At 32.4% G+C, this 18,985-nt stretch overlaps 1 protein-coding gene across 1 annotated transcript in view; it reads right to left on the bottom strand.

Annotated features, from left to right (window-relative positions):
• The window catches only part of LOC143083617 (sodium- and chloride-dependent creatine transporter 1-like), a 31,235-nt gene extending 16,402 nt beyond the window's left edge, over nt 1-14,833 (bottom strand). Inside the window, exons 1-8 of the mRNA XM_076259896.1 lie at nt 14,651-14,833; nt 13,694-13,864; nt 13,057-13,188; nt 8,423-8,567; nt 7,159-7,251; nt 5,315-5,447; nt 4,654-4,788; nt 507-610 (exon numbers count right to left, since the gene is read on the bottom strand). Of these exons, the coding sequence (XP_076116011.1) occupies nt 507-610; nt 4,654-4,788; nt 5,315-5,447; nt 7,159-7,251; nt 8,423-8,567; nt 13,057-13,188; nt 13,694-13,823 (872 nt within the window). The 5' untranslated portion in view covers nt 13,824-13,864; nt 14,651-14,833. The remainder of the gene's footprint in view (nt 1-506; nt 611-4,653; nt 4,789-5,314; nt 5,448-7,158; nt 7,252-8,422; nt 8,568-13,056; nt 13,189-13,693; nt 13,865-14,650) is intronic.
• Between the last annotated feature and the right edge of the window lie 4,152 nt (nt 14,834-18,985).

Genomic DNA, 18,985 nt, shown 5'->3' with positions numbered 1-18,985 from the left:
TTTAGTGTACAGTACATGCGTTTCTAGCAGAAAACTACAATTTGACGATTGTTAAACACACAATTAGTTTAACCATCTTTAAGTGACATTGTCATGTTTCACACAATTGGTTTAACCATTTCTAAGTGACATTGTCATGTTACACACAATTGGTTTAACAATCTCTAAGTGACATTGTCATGTTACACACAATTGGTTTAATTATCCCTAAGTGACATTGCCATGTTACACACAATTGTTTTAAACATTTCGAAGTGACATTGTCATGTTATAATACACAATTGGTTTAACTATTTCTAAGTGACATTGTCATGTTACATACAATTGGTTTAACCATTTCAAAGTGACATTGTCATGTTATAATACACAATTGGTTTAACCATTTCAAAGTGACATTGTCATGTTATAATACACAATTGGTTAAACCATTTCTAAGTGACATTGTCAAGTTACACAATTGGTTTAACCATTTCCAAGTGACATTGTCATGTTACTTTCACTTTTACCTGTAAAAATTAGTATGGAACTTGTTATAGCTGCCAAGGGTGATCATGCAACCTAGTGCAATGGCATATGAGAAGAAGATCTGTGTCCCGCCGTCAATCCAAACCTGTGACCATAGTATCAGATTGGATTAAAATTAAACATATATAATTTAATTTATAATTAAGTCTGACTTTTTTTTGTTTGTTTTATTTTGATTAATTTTCTTACTTTTGAGTAAGTATCAATTAGTAGCATTCTTATTTAATAACGAAAATCTTATCATATAAGTTTAAAATCTTCAACTTTGAGAACTGATTTTCTAAATGTATCCCGAGTCGTGCCTTCGTCCGTTTCATTCACGTGTAAGAAGGTCATTGACGAGAAAGTCCATTTACTGATGTTGTGTGCGAGTTCTCTTAACAGAATAAATTAACAATTTAATTGGCCGTTTCCGAATCTTAAGGACTATGGGTAATTTCATTGTTCGTACACCAAAATGAAAATAGCGTTACGTCATTGGTTGAATTTCTATTGTTTATCACGTTTTAAAACCAATCACAACGTTTTGGTGTACGCTTTTGAAAACATTACCCAGAATGCATTAGATTCTGAAACGGCGAATTGCACCAGATGCATTTCGACAAAAAATGTTTCTTCAGTGTTTTTGATTTCCTGCTTCATTTTTATTCAGTATTACTGTTTAATTCCTTTATATGATGATGTCTTAGGAATCTGTCCTACATGATACCTTTAAACAATGATGTCTTAGATAAAATATACCATATCCCTGTAAGGCCAAATCAAAATATATTGTTTGTTTTCCGTTACATAGACAAACATAGGTAGGTAGGTCGGAAATTATTATTTTTTATTTCATTTTTAGCTCACCTGGTCCGAAGGGCTAAGTGAGCTTTTCTCATCACTTGGCGTCCGTCGTCCGTCGTCGTCGTCCGTCGTCGTTAGCGTTTACAAAAATCTTCTCCTCTGAAACTACTGGGCTAAATTAATCCAAACTTGGCCACAATCATTTTTGGGGTATCTAGTTTGAAAAATGTGTCCAATGACCCGGCAATCCAACCAAGATGGCCGCCACGGCTAAAAATAGAACATAGGGGTAAAATGCAGTTTTTGGCTTATAACTCAAAAACCAAAGCATTTAGAGCAAATCTGAGGGGAAAAATATGTTTATCAGGTCAACATCTATCTGCCCTGAAATTTTCAGATGAATCGGACAACCTGTTGTTGGGTTGCTGCCCCTGAATTGGTAATTTTAAGGAAATTTTGCTGTTTTTGGTTATTATCTTGAATAGTATTATAGATAGAGATAAACTGTAAACAGCAATAATGTTCAGCAAAGTAAGATTTACAAATAAGTCAACATGACCGAAATGGTCAGTTGACCTCTTTAGGAGTTATTGCCCTTTATAGTCAATTTCTAACCATTTTTCGTAAATCTTAGTAATCTTTTACAAAAATCTTGTCCTCTGAAACTACTGGGCTAAATTAATCCAAACTTGGCCACAATCATCTTTGGGGTATCTAGTTTGAAAAATGTGTCCAATGACCCGGCAATCCAACCAAGATGGCCGACACGGCTAAAAATAGAACATAGGGGTAAAATGCAGTTTTTGGCTTATAACTCAAAAACCAAAGCATTTAGAGCAAATCTGACCGAAATAAAATTGTTTATCAGGTCAAGATCTATCTGCCCTGAAATTTTCAGATGAATCGGACAACCCGTTGTTGGGTTGCTGCCCCTGAATTGGTATTTTTAAGGAAATTTTGCTGTTTTTGGTTATTATCTTGAATAGTATTATAGATAGAGATAAACTGTAAACAGCAATAATGTTCAGCAAAGTAAGATTTACAAATAAGTCAACATGACCGAAATGGTCAGTTAACCCCTTTAGGAGTTATTGCCCTTTATAGTCAATTTCTAACCATTTTTCGTAAATCTTAGTAATCTTTTACAAAAATCTTGTCCTCTGAAACTACTGGGCTAAATTAATCCAAACTTGGCCACAATCATCTTTGGGGTATCTAGTTTGAAAAATGTGTCCGATGACCCGGCCATCCAACCAAGATGGCCGCCACGGCTAAAAATAGAACATAGGGGTAAAATGCAGTTTTTGGCTTATAACTCAAAAACCAAAGCATTTAGAGCAAATCTGACAGGGGTTAAATTGTTTATCAGGTCAAGATCTATCTGCCCTGAAATCTTCAGATTGATCGACCAACCCGTTGTTAGGTTGCTGCCCCTGAATTGGTAATTTTAAGGAAATTGCCGTTTTTTGTTATTATTTTGAATATTATTATAGATAGAGATAAACTGTAAACAGCAATAATGTATAGCAAAGTAAGACCTTAAAATAAGTCAACATGACCAATATGGTCAATTGACCCCCTAAGGAGTTATTGTCCTTTATTGTCCATTTTTAACAATTTTCATAAAATTTGTAAATTTGTAAATTTTTACTAACATTTTCCACTGAAACTACTGGGCCAAGTTCATTATAGATAGAGATAATTGTAAGCAGCAAGAATGTTCAGTAAAGTAAGATGTACAAACACATCACCATCACCAAAACACAATTTTTTCATGAATCCATCTGCGTCCTTTGTTTAATATTCACATAGACCAAGGTGAGCGACACATGCTCTTAAGAGCCTCTAGTTTTATTTACTTATTTTTTTAAGTTTCCTCCAATTACTAACATAAATTTTAGGTAGGTATTGATAACAGGAGTCTGTCATTATAACATCCTAGCTTCTTTGTGTCAACAGGGGTGATCTCATCCAGATCTGATAACACTTTTTAAAATTTTTACTTGAAACTATATAGAAATTGATAGATACAAGTAAAATTTACTGAAAAATTTCATACAGTAATACTGAATAAAAATGAAGTGGGAAATCTTGAAGAAATCAAGAGGAGCATTTTCTATTTTTACTTTGAAACTGAATTTTTAGGGGCGAGCAATTCCAAAGAACTAGTAATTTATTTGATGTGGCCTCAGAGAAATCTGTAATACATGATACCTTTACACAATGCTGCTATAGAGGAACAGGTCACACATGATATCTTTACATAATGATGCATTTGGGGAATCTATCTTTACATAATGATGCCTTAGGGGAATCTGTCATTAATATTGTATAATAACTTTATGCACTATGCCTTTATACAACAATGCCTTTATAGGGGAATCTGTCAGAAATGATTCAAGAGTATAATGATCCCTTATAGGAATCTGTTATATTATATAGTATGATACCTTTATACAGCGATGCCTTGGAGGAATCTGTCATGCACGTTTCCTTAATACAATGATGCCTTATAGGAATCTGTCATATAGTATATATTGTATAATTATACAAAGAAGCCTTAGAGGAATATATAAGACACAATGCCTTGATATAATGATGCCTTTGGGGAGTCTGTCAGACATGATGCCTTTATACATTGATGCCTTAGAGGAATCTGTCAGGCATGATGCCTTTATACAATGATGCCTTTGGGGAATCTGTCAGACATGATGCCTTTATATACAATGATGCCTTAGTGGTATCTGTCAGGCATGATTCCCGAGTACAATGATCCCTTATAGGAATCTGTTATGTAATGTAGTATGCTACCTTTATACACCAATAGGGGGAAAGGGGGGGGGGGGGTCTGTCATACACTATTTCTTGATACAATGATGCCTTATTGGAATCTGTCACATATATATATAGTCTTGTATGATAACTGTATACAGTGATGTCTTAGAGGATTCTGACATGTAGTATAGTATGATAACTGCATAAGTGGAATATGTCATACCTTAGACATGATACCTTTATATATTACTTTTATTTAATGATGCCTTAGAGGAATGTATCACACACGATGTATACGAACAATTTTTGGATTTATCCGCGATATTCCTTGGATTGATTCCTCTGAGGAACTTGCCAGCGTGACAATCTGTCTCGTGCATTCCATCATAAGTGTCAAAACTTTATTTTTTATTGAAGGTTATATTGTCGAGATCAACCATTTGTTACAAAATCCGACAGATGAAATGATTTGGCGTTTTTTGTTTGTTAATTTGAGTATTTAACTTAAAACAGTTTATATATAAAAAATAAACCAATTTGGGATACTTTTTTCACTATATCATTTACCTGCGGGTCAGAAAGTCGACTGAAGTCTGGGTTTAGATAATATTTAATCCCATAGATAGCACCATCTAATGTTACTGCCCTAATTAACAGTGTAGTCAGTACCAAGTAAGGAAATATAGCTGTGAAGTAAACTACCTGAAACATGGGAAATAAGAACTTTGTATATTATGAGAAAAAAACCGAAAAGACACCGTCTTTAAGATGGTCGAAAATTGACATTCTGAAGTTTTGACTGTCCTGATTTTTTAATTTTATTTCTAATGCCCACTTTAAAAGGTTCAAATATCAATGTGGGTTCCTACAGCTGTATAGTAACACAGTTGGTCTTTTGTTCTCGAGTGTACCCGATATACCACGTCATATCGTATCCATATATATCATATATCAGAGCCGCATGATTTACCAGATGATTTTCATTCAAGTCAAACGCGTTGTAAACAAAATTTAATTTGTTGGGAAAAAAGTCACAAATGGAATTTTTTGATAATTCAATTAAATCATTTAAATATCATATATGAATTTGTGAAGATGCAGCTAAAAGAAAATGTGGGGGAAAATCCCGATTGAAGGAAATTTAACAATTATAGTATATAGTAATAAAAGACCGGTAACATTTAGAAGTTATCTTCCCCTGATATACAAGTGGTAAGAATTTGATCACCTTGCCCGACCACTTTATTCCTCTCCAAACACAAAAATACACCATAATCCATACAAATAATAAACAGAGGACTGTTTCCCAAACCAATCCGCCTGGTTTGTCGATACCATCTGTTATCTGTAGAACACGTCTCCTAAAATGAAAGCAGTATCGACCCACATGACTAGTAAAGTATCTATTACACTATATGATTGCCAATGAGCCAACTCTTCATTTCAGTGGACATTTACTTGTTCATAATCATGTCACCAAATTTAATCCGTAAATCCTATTATGAACCCTTGTTTACAAAGAAAACCATAGAAATCGCAATCATTGGAATATAGCATCTGACTTAGAGAAACAATGCATCGACCGGCGGTATATCTTATGATAAAAAAAAATAAGCAAATATTTCGACCAAATAGGAGACCGTCAAGAACAGTTTTAACGGTCCTGTAAAACGTTATAAATTTACAGTATAAAACGAGCTAGTCACATGATTCCTTCAAAGGAAAGATGAATTTATTCATTTCTTTATTTCGTGTTCTTGGAGTGTGAAAAAGTATATGATAGGATTCACAACTAAAACGTTAGATACTTTCGAAATGATAAATGCTTAAGCACTATAAATAGGATAATATATTGATGATAAAGTTTACTTTTGAATTAAAATGCATTTAACTGACACCAACTGATGCAGTTGATACCTAAACGATCATACATAAACGATAAGTAAATAAATATTGATTATATTAAACTAAATAAATGAATGAATCTCTGAATTGAATTATAAACAAATATATTATGTTCAGGAGGATTATTTGCGAACAATAAATGTTAAAAGAAGGAATTTCTTCTCAAGACTGGTATTTTTTCGCAAATACTCTTCCTGAACATTTTATATCTTTTCAATTGCACTTAATACAAATATAGATGGTTATAATATTAGGTGGTTAAGTGAAACATTTGAAATACACTTCCATTATTCGTTTGCTTCAAGACGTTAGTAAAACAACCCCGCTTTTGATAAAGCGTTCAAAAGATCAAGCGTCATTTAAAGGTTAAAAACGGCATATACGTTTTGCCAATTCTGGACAGAGAGGGTAAAAATGCATATACTCCGGCGATGATGAAAGTATGAACATTCAAAAATGTTTTCAGAAAATACACGAAACACTAGCTATCAAGCAATCAAAATCCATGATACTTATATGAGATGTAAATATTTTTTTCACTCGAGACAGCTTTAATTCCAAGAAGTACGTTCATGTAAATATTTATTCAGAACTCGCATAAGCCACAAAATAAGGTATCATTATATGTATAATTATTGAAATTAAAAAAATAAATTCCAACCGTTTAATCTTGGTAATTGTTCATATATTTTTAAATATAAAAAAGAAGATGTGGTATGATTGCCAATGAGACAACTGTCCACAAGAGACCAAAATGACACAGACTGAATATCTATCAATTATTTTTAGTCGAAAATTACATGATTTTCTCTAAGCCAAACGTGTTCTATAGGCTTTCGCTCGCAATAATGACTGATCACTAGTAGTATTTTTTTTTTCGTATTGAAGAAAATCACACAATGAATTCTGTTGCTTGGAGAAATTTCCAAAACTTTGTAAATATGAGAAAAGAGTAAGATCTTTCGTCGGAGTGAAATTCGGATAATGTTACAGCTGAATTGATATTTTGTTGTAAAAATATAAATTTCCGATCCTATATCAGACATTCAATCCTTTAGGAGTTGTTTCTAGAAAATTTTCGTTCACCAACTTAATGTTGTCTACCTTGCTAAAATCCCTAAAACTCAAAATTAAACTGTATGGCTTAATTAAAAACCCATTGCTTACTCCCAAAATTCTACAGTTGAATCAACAGATGTCACATTTACTGTACAGTTATTTCCAGGACAGCTAACATTCCACTTCTCGCCAGAATAACACCTACAAAAAAACAGTTGTACAGATAAACGCTCTATCACCAATGAGGAGAGTGGTTTGATGTCATCATTTTGACAAATTTATATAATTATCAGCAATGATCAATGGCCACATTTCGAACTCCAATGAAAATTCTAACTGAGCTATTTTTTTTAGATTCGCCGTAGCTAATACTTTTGCTACATGATTTAAGTAACACATGCATTCGGACTATGAACTTCCATTATACAAATCAAATAAGTATTGCTAACTAACGTTGCCGCTCGCTCAGACAAATTTGAATTACAATTTTTGCTCACCATGAGTCAACGTGTCATGTGTTGATCACTAACACTGATGCGTGACATCTCCTCATACCTTAATATTAATACCACATGGTTTGTTTAGCTGCTGCATACATTAATATTACTACCACGTGGTTGGTATATCTGCATATGTTAATATTACTACCACGTGGTTGGTATATCTGCATATTTTAATATTACTACCACGTGGTTGGTATCTGCTGCATACGTTAATAGTACTACCACGTGGTTGGTAAATCTGCATAGTTACGTTAATATTACTACCACGTGGTTGGTATATCTGCATATGTTTATATTACTACCACGTGGTTTGTATATCTGCATATGTTAATATTACTACCACGTGGTTGGTATATCTGCTGCATACGTTAATAGTACTACCACGTGGTTGGTAAATCTGCATAGTTACGTTAATATTACTACCACGTGGTTGGTATATCTGCATATGTTAATAGTACTACCACGTGGTTGGTAAATCTGCATAGTTACGTTAATATTACTACCACATGGTTGGTATTTTCTGCATACGCTAATATTAATACCACGTGTCTGCTGCTGAAATTATTTGTGTACAATGTATATATGAATAAAATGTTTCAGTTTCTTTTCAAATTAGCATACCCAACATTGTATGTCTATGCAAAAAACATATCACGTGGGTTTATATCTTGTATGCTGTGTCGATAAAGTAAAGCATATGTCCATATAATGGAGATGTATGCTAATTATTCCAGTTATTAAGTATTCATTCATGAATACATTTTATATAGTTAAATATAATTTTACGTTAATATGTGTGCGTGTGTTTCAACGTTATGTTAATTCTTTAATGAAATTCAATTTTACTTATTTATCTACCGTGAACTTACCTCTCAGTATTCCATGAATTGTTACAGTGAGACCAAGGTAATGTTGTAGTCAAACTCATTATGAAATAAAAAACGGCCCATGCCATAATGAAGATGTAATAAATGTTCATCAGAAATAGTATTACTGTCATGGCAATACCTATACCTACAAAAAGCAAAAAAAAAGAAAAGAACAAAGAATACAGAAATGAAGGACCCTACATCCACATGCATCCTCATATGTGTAGGTCAAATTGGATATAAAATATAACATTTGATTCAATTATTTAAAAAAAGTATACAATTTCAACGAATATAATAATAATACTGAAGTACTGAACATCGGATGACCGCATGTTCTGGTGGATGGTCACAAGCACTTTACTCAGAAAAAAAATCACATCTCTATACCTGAAATTTAGGTTAAGGTACATAGATATATTTTTTTCTGAGACAAGTGTGTGTGTGGATGATGAATAAATGACAGGGAATTCAACCTCACCGTAATAACTATTATATTGTAGTGATATAATCATTTGAATTTTTTATCAGTATACCGGTTGAATTAAAATATTTACGTAAGCATCAATAACTTTATTTTTTCAAACAATTCCAGTAAATTACTATTCATTTCAGCAAACTAAGGAATTGACCATTTAACTTAAAAAAAGGGGGGGGGGTATGGTTTTTTTCTTACAAAAAATAATATTTTGATCCCCGATTTTATGAGAAAAAAATTATTGTGGTCAAGCAGATACAAAATAATGTTCTGATTACTGATTTTCCGAATACAGTATATAACAGTGCTAATTTCGAAAAAAAAAAATATTTGGGTGATAGCGTTGAAAAACTAAATAATTTTCTTACTCAGAAAAGATCCTTTTGAAGCTAAATGGTCGGTCTGTAAATGTATTTTTTTGATACATTTATATTGATAGGGATTGTGCCTGATATTCATATGATGAAGACATAATCTTTCAATCAGTTTATCGCCGCGAAATAGCCTTTTTGTGCTAATGCGGCGTAAAGCAACCAACAATCAATAAATCAAGCAGTTTAATTGGGGTCTGGAGCTGGCATGTCAGTTAACTGCTAGTAGTCTGTTGTTATTTATTTCATTTTGTTTATTTTATTTTGTTACATCTTCTGACATCGGACTCGGACTTCTCTTGAACTGACTTTTAATGTGCGTATTGTTATGCGTTTACTTTTCTACATTGGCTAGAGGTATAGGGGGAGGGTTGAGATCTCATAAACATGTTTAACCCCGCCGCATTTTTGCGCCTGTCCCAAGTCAGAAGCCTCTGGCCTTTGTTAGTCTTGTATTAGTTTTACTTTTAGTTTCTTGTGTATAATCAATCTAATTAAAAACTCACATGTGACCTCAAAGCGGGTTTCGTTAGATCTTCCACGCGACATATCAGAAACAGGAGCGATGAGAGATCGAATTTTAATTAGATTGGTGTATAATTTGGAGTTTAGTATGACGTCCATTATCACTTAACTAGTATATATATTTGTTTAGGGGCCAGCTGAAGGACGACTCCGGGTGCGGGAATTTCTCGCTGCATTGAAGACCTATTGATGACCTTCTGTTGTTGTCTGTTCTGTGGTCGGGTTGTTGTCTCTTTGACACATTTCCCATTTCCATTCTCAATTTTATATTGTTATTGAATTCATATATATTGAATTCATATATTTGGCAGCAAAAGTACGATTTTTTTTACGATTTTTTAAGGAGGAATGGGGGGATGGAATGGCACATCCTGCATTTTTTCAAAAAAAAAAAAGATCAATATAAAAAAGAAGATGTGGTATGATTGTCAATGAGACAACTCTCCACAAGAGACCAAATGACACAGAAATTAACAACTATAGGTCACCGTACGGCCTTCAACAATGAGCAAAGCCCATACCGCTTAGTCAGCTATAAAAGGCCCCAAAATGAAAAATGTAAAACAATTTAAACGAGAAAACTAACGGCCTAATTTATGTACAAAAAATGAACGAAAACCAAATATGTAACACATCAACAAACGACAACCACTGAATTACAGGCTCATGACAGGTACATACATACAAAATGTGACGGGGTTAAACATGTTAGCGGGATCCCAACCCTCCCCTAAATCTGGGACAGTGGTGTAACAGTACAACATAAGAACGAACTATAAAAATCAGTTGAAAAAGGCTTAACTCATCAGATGGATACAAATAGAAATACATCTAACAGAGTGGACGTGGCCGGGTACTTGTATATCCCAACAACAAAAAGACAATAAGTACAGATCTGAGAATACTCGCAGTCACTAGTCACTCGCTAGTTCAAAGTCACTAACAACTAATAAAAAAAATCATGCATCAAGCCTGTTTATTTTTTTTTTACCCCCTCCCCATTTCCCGTTTCCCTCCAATAAAAATCAAACAGCTTACTTTTGAAATCTTTTTTATACATTACTTTATACTTGCGAAGTTGCATTTTAAAAAGTCTCAAATGTGTACAACATTCATCTTTTAATTGAAATGGTTCTTTTATTTTAAAGTGATTAGATTCTTGAATTTTTGAAAAAAAAAATCTCGGCTGAAGGGAAGTGAAAAAAGTGTGTTTAAACTGTAACTTATATGGCCATTTAAGTTTCTAATATGTTTAGTTTTGCTACCTCTTCTAAATGCAAAATATACTAATTCTTTCTTGAAACGTCGTACAAGTCAGATACAAAACAAAGGTAACAAAAAAACAGACCGGAAACAACCTGCCGTATAGTTTTTCTGCACTCGCCTCGGATCTTGACCTGACTACTCGTGCAGAAAAACTATCCGGCAACGGTTGTCACCGGTCTGTTTATTTGTTACCTTTGTCTTGTCTGTATCTAATTATACGCTCGGTTATCAGTCAAAAACGCAAGTCACGTGGGTAGAAATTTCTGTGGCAACAATACACCGGAATGCCCTCACGGTCTTCCGCTCTAAAAATATTATCATAGTATACTAATATGAAATGTTCAAAATGTGTGTCATTCTAGTACCATGTCACATTTTTTTTAATGACATAAATATTCAGTCATGCTTGAATTGCAGGTGTTATGGTGATTTTACACAATATTCTTCTTCTACATTAGTATCTTTGTGATTAAATGATATCAATTCAAGCATTAAAAAATAAATTTCAAAGAACTTTTTTAAATTGCATATATAATATATGCATAAAATCAATAAAATGAATAAATTAGACAAGATTTACAATGTTGCGTGTATTCATCATAATTCATAATATTAATGTACGCATTGTTCACGCATAGAAATACATAAAATGAATTTATGTTACTATCATCCAACAATATTACTATACTATTTCAATTATTTTCGTGGGTGCCAATTTTCGTTGATTTATATAGGAAAACATGCATAGATATTGGACTTCATGGTTTTGATAAAGTCTACATAAAAGCCTATATAAATTTGTATTTCGTTTAGCATATAAATTCGTGGAGTACCTTTACCAAAGAAATCCACGAAAATTGGTATCCATCGAAAATTAATAAATCCTCAGTATTTTGTCAATCTAATATTTATATACTCATCATAAGGTGTAACAAAACATTCTCAAGTAAAATCAAGAAATTTTGTAAAATATTACACTAATTTCGTCATGGTTCCATGGTTTATCCCGGTCCTCCGGCTTTCTCCACCAACATAAACTGGCCGCCCAGACATAGACAGCGTTCTGAACGTGGCGTTAAGCTCCAATAATCTATCAGTCAATCATGGTTTTTTGATATTATAATTTGAAGTTTGAATTTCGTTTTATATTCAAAGGACTGTTTTTTTTTACATTAGTCTTGTGAGGGCAAACTTTAAATTAGATCATAAATGATAACTTTTAATGTTGCACTACATTTTGGGTCTTTTTGACTCTTCTCCTTTTGTAAGATACAAAAAATCTTCTTGTTCTGAGAACCTTAGACTAGAGCCATATTATTAAATGCGATAAACCTATCTCACAAAGAAAACTTCCTATCTCTGAGAGAAGTCAATGTGCTGTTATAAATTAGAAAATCTGAAAGATTCCTTTTGTATGTAACACTTATAAATATTGGGAAAAAATTGTATTATTTTTTTTAGTTGAACAAATATAATTATTAAGTTGTTTGTTTATGTAATAAAATAAAGTATGTTTTAAATAGGAATTATATAGAATTTTCATAATTGGTATAACTTGTAACTTATGGGGTAAGGTAGTGGGTTCCCTCGGCGAATGAAGAAAACAGAAATTGCTTTTAATTTATTTCGATACGCAACTCTTAAGCAATAAGAAGATTTTTTGCAAAGGGATGTAAAGGGATACCAAGTGATAACCAAAAGCCATATACGTTGAAAAAATTTACGATCAACAAAAAAGAAGGAAACAACCTATAGGGTCAAACAATGGTCCATTATATACTACAAAAACCTCCTGATTAGAGAAACAAACCCGATCAAACTGGTGACTACTGTTGCTTTCCCGCAGTATAATAACCTGATAAGTAAAAGTCTGTTAATCAGGCTAAAGTGAATTGGTTTATGTCTCTTGACAAACCCCAAGATGTTGCCAACTCCTAAAACAATCGGCAGATGAAATTCTATAGCTCTAAAACATAAATGCATATTGAGATTACCTTTGAATAATGGTGCAATATTCCAAGCATGCAAGCCACCTTGACTCATGTACTGTCCAAGCCCCACCTCCAACATAAATACTGGAATTCCGCCACATATCAACATTATAATATATGGAATGAAAAAAGCTCCTAAAATCAAAGAAGTGTAATAAATATAGTTTTACACTAGTTTGAAATTATTTAACGGCAATCAATACAAGTGACGTTTTTATGGGCTATGCAATATTTACGTTATTTTGACCATAAATCATGATCGTTTGAACATAGATATCACTTAAGATAATTTCGTAAACATATTTGAGAACACATCAAATGTTAAAAGCTTGTGTTTTATATATTTTTTTTTTATAATTAAATATGCATATTTAAAGTAAAGCTTAACAAACCTATTCTGTTTACTTAAGACTGTGGATCGTTTCACCGTGCTTTTTTTTGTTTATGACGGTTATTAGTATTATGATTTCTTGTTCTTGTTTGTGATATTTTCGTTTATGCTGCATTGAATTTGAACTTACCATTATTTTGTATCTTAACTTTTATGCGTGTTTTCTATTTTTTTCTTACTGTTGTACTTTATAAACACGATAGCAACATATGAAAATATGAAACTTCGAACATGCATATTTATTCATACCTCCGCCGTTTCTGTAACACAAATATGGAAAGCGCCAAATATTTCCCATACCAACAGCAAATCCTACACAAGAAATAATAAAATCCAATGATCTTGTCCATGTAACTCGCTCGTTTCTACTTCTCTCCATATTTCGAATTTCGGCAGTTAATATGGCATATCCTGTTATACCTGTAACGATATTTGAAATGAGATGCTTATTTGTACGCTATATTGTAGGTGGCATACAGTGTATATAATTTGTACTTCGTCGTGTGTGTGTGTGTACGTAAGTGTCCTTTACAAATGACTGAATGTTTAAAAATACTTTTAAAAGTCACCGAGGTGTATTCTCTTAACTCGGTCGTTACTCACTGTGTCTAAACTACACCGGCAAAAAATGTTTCAACTGTCAACGTTTATTTGTTCCGCCTAACAGAAGTTCCACTGGAAACTTTGTTATAAACAATGTAATAATAAGTTGTCCTCTGAAAGAAATCGTTTTCCAACGAGAAACCAGGCTCCTTTCAAACACCGAAGTTCAATTATGTTATGCGATTATCACATGCATTTTTTTTCTTTGACAAAACCGAGTTCTGCCTTGTGAAATCTAGGACAAAACCGGGTTGTACACATGGACAAAACCGGCTCCTTACATTTTGACATGACCCATTTCTTTCGTTCCATACACAGAAATACAAGTATTGAGGTGCTCAAAGTGGCTAGTTTTGCAATCTCCATGTCAATATCTTTCTTTCCGTACCTTTCTTTCCGTACAATGTGAACAATTTAACGAGATATTAAAGAAATTCGAGGCAATGTTCACTCAATTCGTCATTTTGACGTGCATTTTTACTTATTTCTCTGTTAATCTAGAACGGTTGTAGAAAATATTACATCTCACAATAGAAAATAGTTATGTTTGTATATATATTCTTCGATATCATAAAAATAACAAATAAATAAACAGAAAACTACCTTTTCTCTGTCCATTAATGTTCCGTCACCGTGCCGGATATTAGATACCATTGAGTCCAAAAAAAATTTCCCGCTGTAGTTTAGACACAGTGTTACTGCTCCAATTAAGAGAATGAACAGACCAATTTGATTTAAAATCTGATCAATCGTAACCCGCTTAAAACTGATATGAGGATAACGAAATCCGATATATTTTATTCAGATTGATGAAGTGTCATACAACTTTATAATATATATTAAAAATATTTGTAATCCCTAATATTGTATGTATAATTATGTACTTAGACAACAATCCATTTCTTCATGATTAAGTACAAGTGGAGTTTTAAGTCATTTAGTAGTAGTACATTTAAAAACATTGAATTATTTTTTAACGGTCGGACAACTTTGTAACTAATAAACACAACTATAATCTCTACGGCTGACTTCTCCTCTCGTATAATCGAGGCGTAGCCGAGGGTTTTAAATGTTCATAAAACATGACCAAGTATTGTCTGACCAATTTAGAACATAATTATTCACACCTTCGAGTGACATAACAAAATATGCCTCTCATTGTTATAATCAAACTTTGATATTTAATTTAGCTCAAATATATGTATAACATTTATCATTTGCATCTGGTCCAGTTTAATCAGATATCATTGAAAAGATGGCTGAGTGTCTGGATTGGAGGTCAATCATTTTTATATTCTTTCATTTATGGGGGCATTTTTTCTCATTTCTTTATATTTCTAGCGCATTATTCTCTATTCTTCATCATTTTATCCTATTTTTGTCTATTCTGTATTGATTTGTCTTATTTTCCCGCCGTATTGGCCCATTAGTCTCTATTCTGTATTGATTTGTCTTATTTTCCCGCCGTATTGGCCCATTATTCTCTTTTCTGTAAACCCCAACCAGACCCTCATGGCTATGAGACCACTTGAAAATTTCAGTACTGGAAAATTTGATAAGATATATACTTTTTGAGTCATTCATAACAAAAGGATGTAGTTATGTCTTTAAAGACCTGCGTTGTTTCTGCGATTACTATACGTGTGTTATGGTAATCTCAAGTTGAATTATTTACTCGAAGGGGATGGGATTAAAGGCGCTTGAAATAAGACGTTTCTACATATCATTATAAATATTTTCACATAAACATATTATTATACAATAAAGCATTAGTGAATTGGTTTTGTCAGCGGATGTAAACTATGTCAATAACTATGATGTTGTTAAAACTATGGAAGGTGTTTATCGCCGTGATTCTATGCGTTTTCGTTCTTTACTATTGTTTCCTTATTTAATATGTCTTTACGATGAAATTCCCACCCTATTCATGTGGCGTTTTTTGTTTTTGTGATTTTAGTACTAAACAGACGACATTTAGGAGTACATGTATATATAAGAGAAAAGACCGGTTATCCGCCCAGTGCAAAACAGCATTCATATATACATATCACATCCACATCAATCTTCTCATCCTGATATACACTTTATACCTTGCCAATGGATGCTAAGCACCAAAGTATCATCATCGATTATCGAGACAAATAACATAGTCAAATAGCCTAATGGAAAATTTTCTATGGTTAAATAAAAAAAAAAAAAGAAACAAAAGAAATGGTTCGGTATTAGTATCGCCATTCATCTTTTTTTGTTTAGCATTTCCATATTAAACAAAATAAGTCGTCATTTTATTAACACATTAAATTTCATAAATTGAAAAAAATGATATGTTGACAGTTTGCAGGTTGACAGTTTGTTTAGCTGATTGACGTTTTATTTAATGTCTTAGAATAGTTCGCTGTTATAAATTTTCTTGGTTTATAAGGACTCAGTCTGGCAACACTCTTCACACGGCTCGCAGATTTGTCTTTTATTATTGATGGCCTTCCTTAGCCTGTAATATGAATAATTATTCTCATTTTGACCGACTGCTAATTCTCAGGTGCTTAGTTCGTTCTTGTAGGGCATGGACAGTCAGTGAATAGTCCTTTATGGACTTCATTTTTAAAATTTCATTTTTTATTCGACACAATTTTTTTTTATAAATCATAAATATTGGACTCTTTCGTAATTTTTCAGTACACAACATCGAGTTACACCAGAACGAAGTTTAACGCTAGTCGTCAAATAAACACATTGACGACATTTTACATAGTTCGTCGGTTGATAAACATTAAATATTCAAGATATCATGTATTAGTTACAATACAAAGGTAACAAAGAAACATGCCGGTAACAACCGTTGTCGGATAGTTTTTCTGCACGAGTAGTCTGACTACAAGTGCAGAAAACTATACGGCAGTTTGTTTCCGGCCTGTTTTTTTTTTGTTACCTTTGTTTTGTATCTGACTTGTACGACGTTTCAAGAAAGAAGTACTTACATTTTGCATTTAGAAGAGGTAGCAAAAACAGATTAGAAACGTAATTGGCCATATACCAGTTAATGTAAGTTACAGTTAAAACAAACTTTTTTTTTCATTTTCCTTCAGCCGAGAGTTTTTTTATCAAGAAATTCAAGAATCTAATAATTTTATAAAAAAGACCATGTCATGTAAAAGATGAATGTTGTAAACATTTGAGACTTTTTAAAATGCAACTTTGCAAGTAAGTTATGCAAGAACACGATTTCAGGGGTAAGCAAGCTAACATTTGATTTTTATTTTGGGGAAAACGGAAAGGGGGTGGTAAAATAAATTTAAAATAGACAGTCTTGATCATTTTTTTGTCGAAAAAAATGCAGGAAGTACCATTCCATTCCCCCTTTAGAAAATAATAAAAATCGTACATTTGCTTCCAAATACATGAATTCAATATATATGAATCCAATAACAATATGAATGTATAAAAAGAATGAATTTCCTAATTCATTAGTGAATGAAATGTTATGAAAACATGGATTTTGTCTTGTTATTAGATATAAATAGGCATATATTTTGGATTTGTTTTAAAAATGTCTTGCTTGTAGATTTTTACATATATCTCTAATAGTGTTGGTCAGGATTAAACACGTGTCACAATATGATCCAATCGCAGCTTAATTACCGTCCAAAATTGGTGACATAAGTTGAATGATTTTCTTCAAGATTTGAACATGTATTACTGTAAGAGATAAATTTGTCCTGGTAAAATATGTCTGGGCGGACACATATAACTAGTAGAAAAAGTCCATGGTTACAAAATTTACTAGTATTTTTTGTCCAATGTTAGTAATTTATGTCCCCAGACTAATTTTCCTAGGAGTTCTAGTCCATGTCATTAATATTCCTAGGTAAAAACGTCCATGTCCTCTTTATAGGAAAAATATTAATGAATCAAATAAACAATGGAAACTTATAAGAGTTGTTTATTTATATTTTTAATAAAATGTATGTCCCCAGACTAATTTTCCTAGGGAATCATGTCCATGTCATTAATATTTCTAGGTAAAATCGTCCATGCCCTTTATTTTGTAATGTAAATAAAAATGTTATATTTTGATATTGTTATATAGAGTTGTGTATCAATTCTTTTAATAAAGTTAATGTTCCCAGACTAATTTTCCTAGGAAATTTTGTCCATGTCATTAATATTCCTAAGTAAAATCGTCCATGTCCTGTATTTAAAAAGGAACGTTTTAATGAAACAAATTATTTACATGGAAATGCAATTTTGATGTTTTAATATATTGTTCGGATCAAGAGCTCGGGCATTAAAAATTTAATGACATGAATGTTCCCGGACTAATTTTCCTAGGAAATCATGTCCATGTCAATAATATTGCTACTGCCTAGGTAAAATGTCAGACCTTTTTTTTCAAAAGATTAATAAAAATTTCATGTTTCAATATTCAGTTTTACAGTTGAATATGAATATGTCCCCAGACTTATATTATTTTCTTAGGAAATCGTGTTCATGTCAATAACATTCCTAGGTAAAATTGTCCATGCCCTTTATTTTAAAATATCAATATAAATGTTATGTTTCAATATTCATTTATAGAGGTGTGTATTATATTTTAATAAAATATGTCCCCAGACTTATTTTCCTAGGACGTCGTGTCCATGTCATTAACATTCCTAGGTTACAAAGTCACTTTTCTTTATTTTAAATGGGAAAAAATAATGTAACTTTCAAATCTTAACTAAAAATATGATTCTGTTTTTATTTTCAATAATTGTTATAAAATAATAAAAAATATTAGTATAACATATTAGGACAATTTTTCCTAGGAAAATATGTGCCAGACATATTTTACTACCTATGGACTTATTTTCCTAGGAAAAATTGTCCTGGGACATACATTCCTAGTAAAATAATGATCAAGGACTTGATTTCCTAGGGAAAAAAGTCTGGCGGACAGAT

The sequence above is a fragment of the Mytilus galloprovincialis genome, chromosome 1 (assembly GCF_965363235.1).
Source record: "Mytilus galloprovincialis chromosome 1, xbMytGall1.hap1.1, whole genome shotgun sequence".
Classification (NCBI taxonomy): Eukaryota; Metazoa; Mollusca; class Bivalvia; order Mytilida; family Mytilidae; genus Mytilus; species Mytilus galloprovincialis.
The sequence above is the reverse complement of the archived record's forward strand: the minus strand, read 5'-3'. Positions and strand labels throughout refer to the sequence as shown.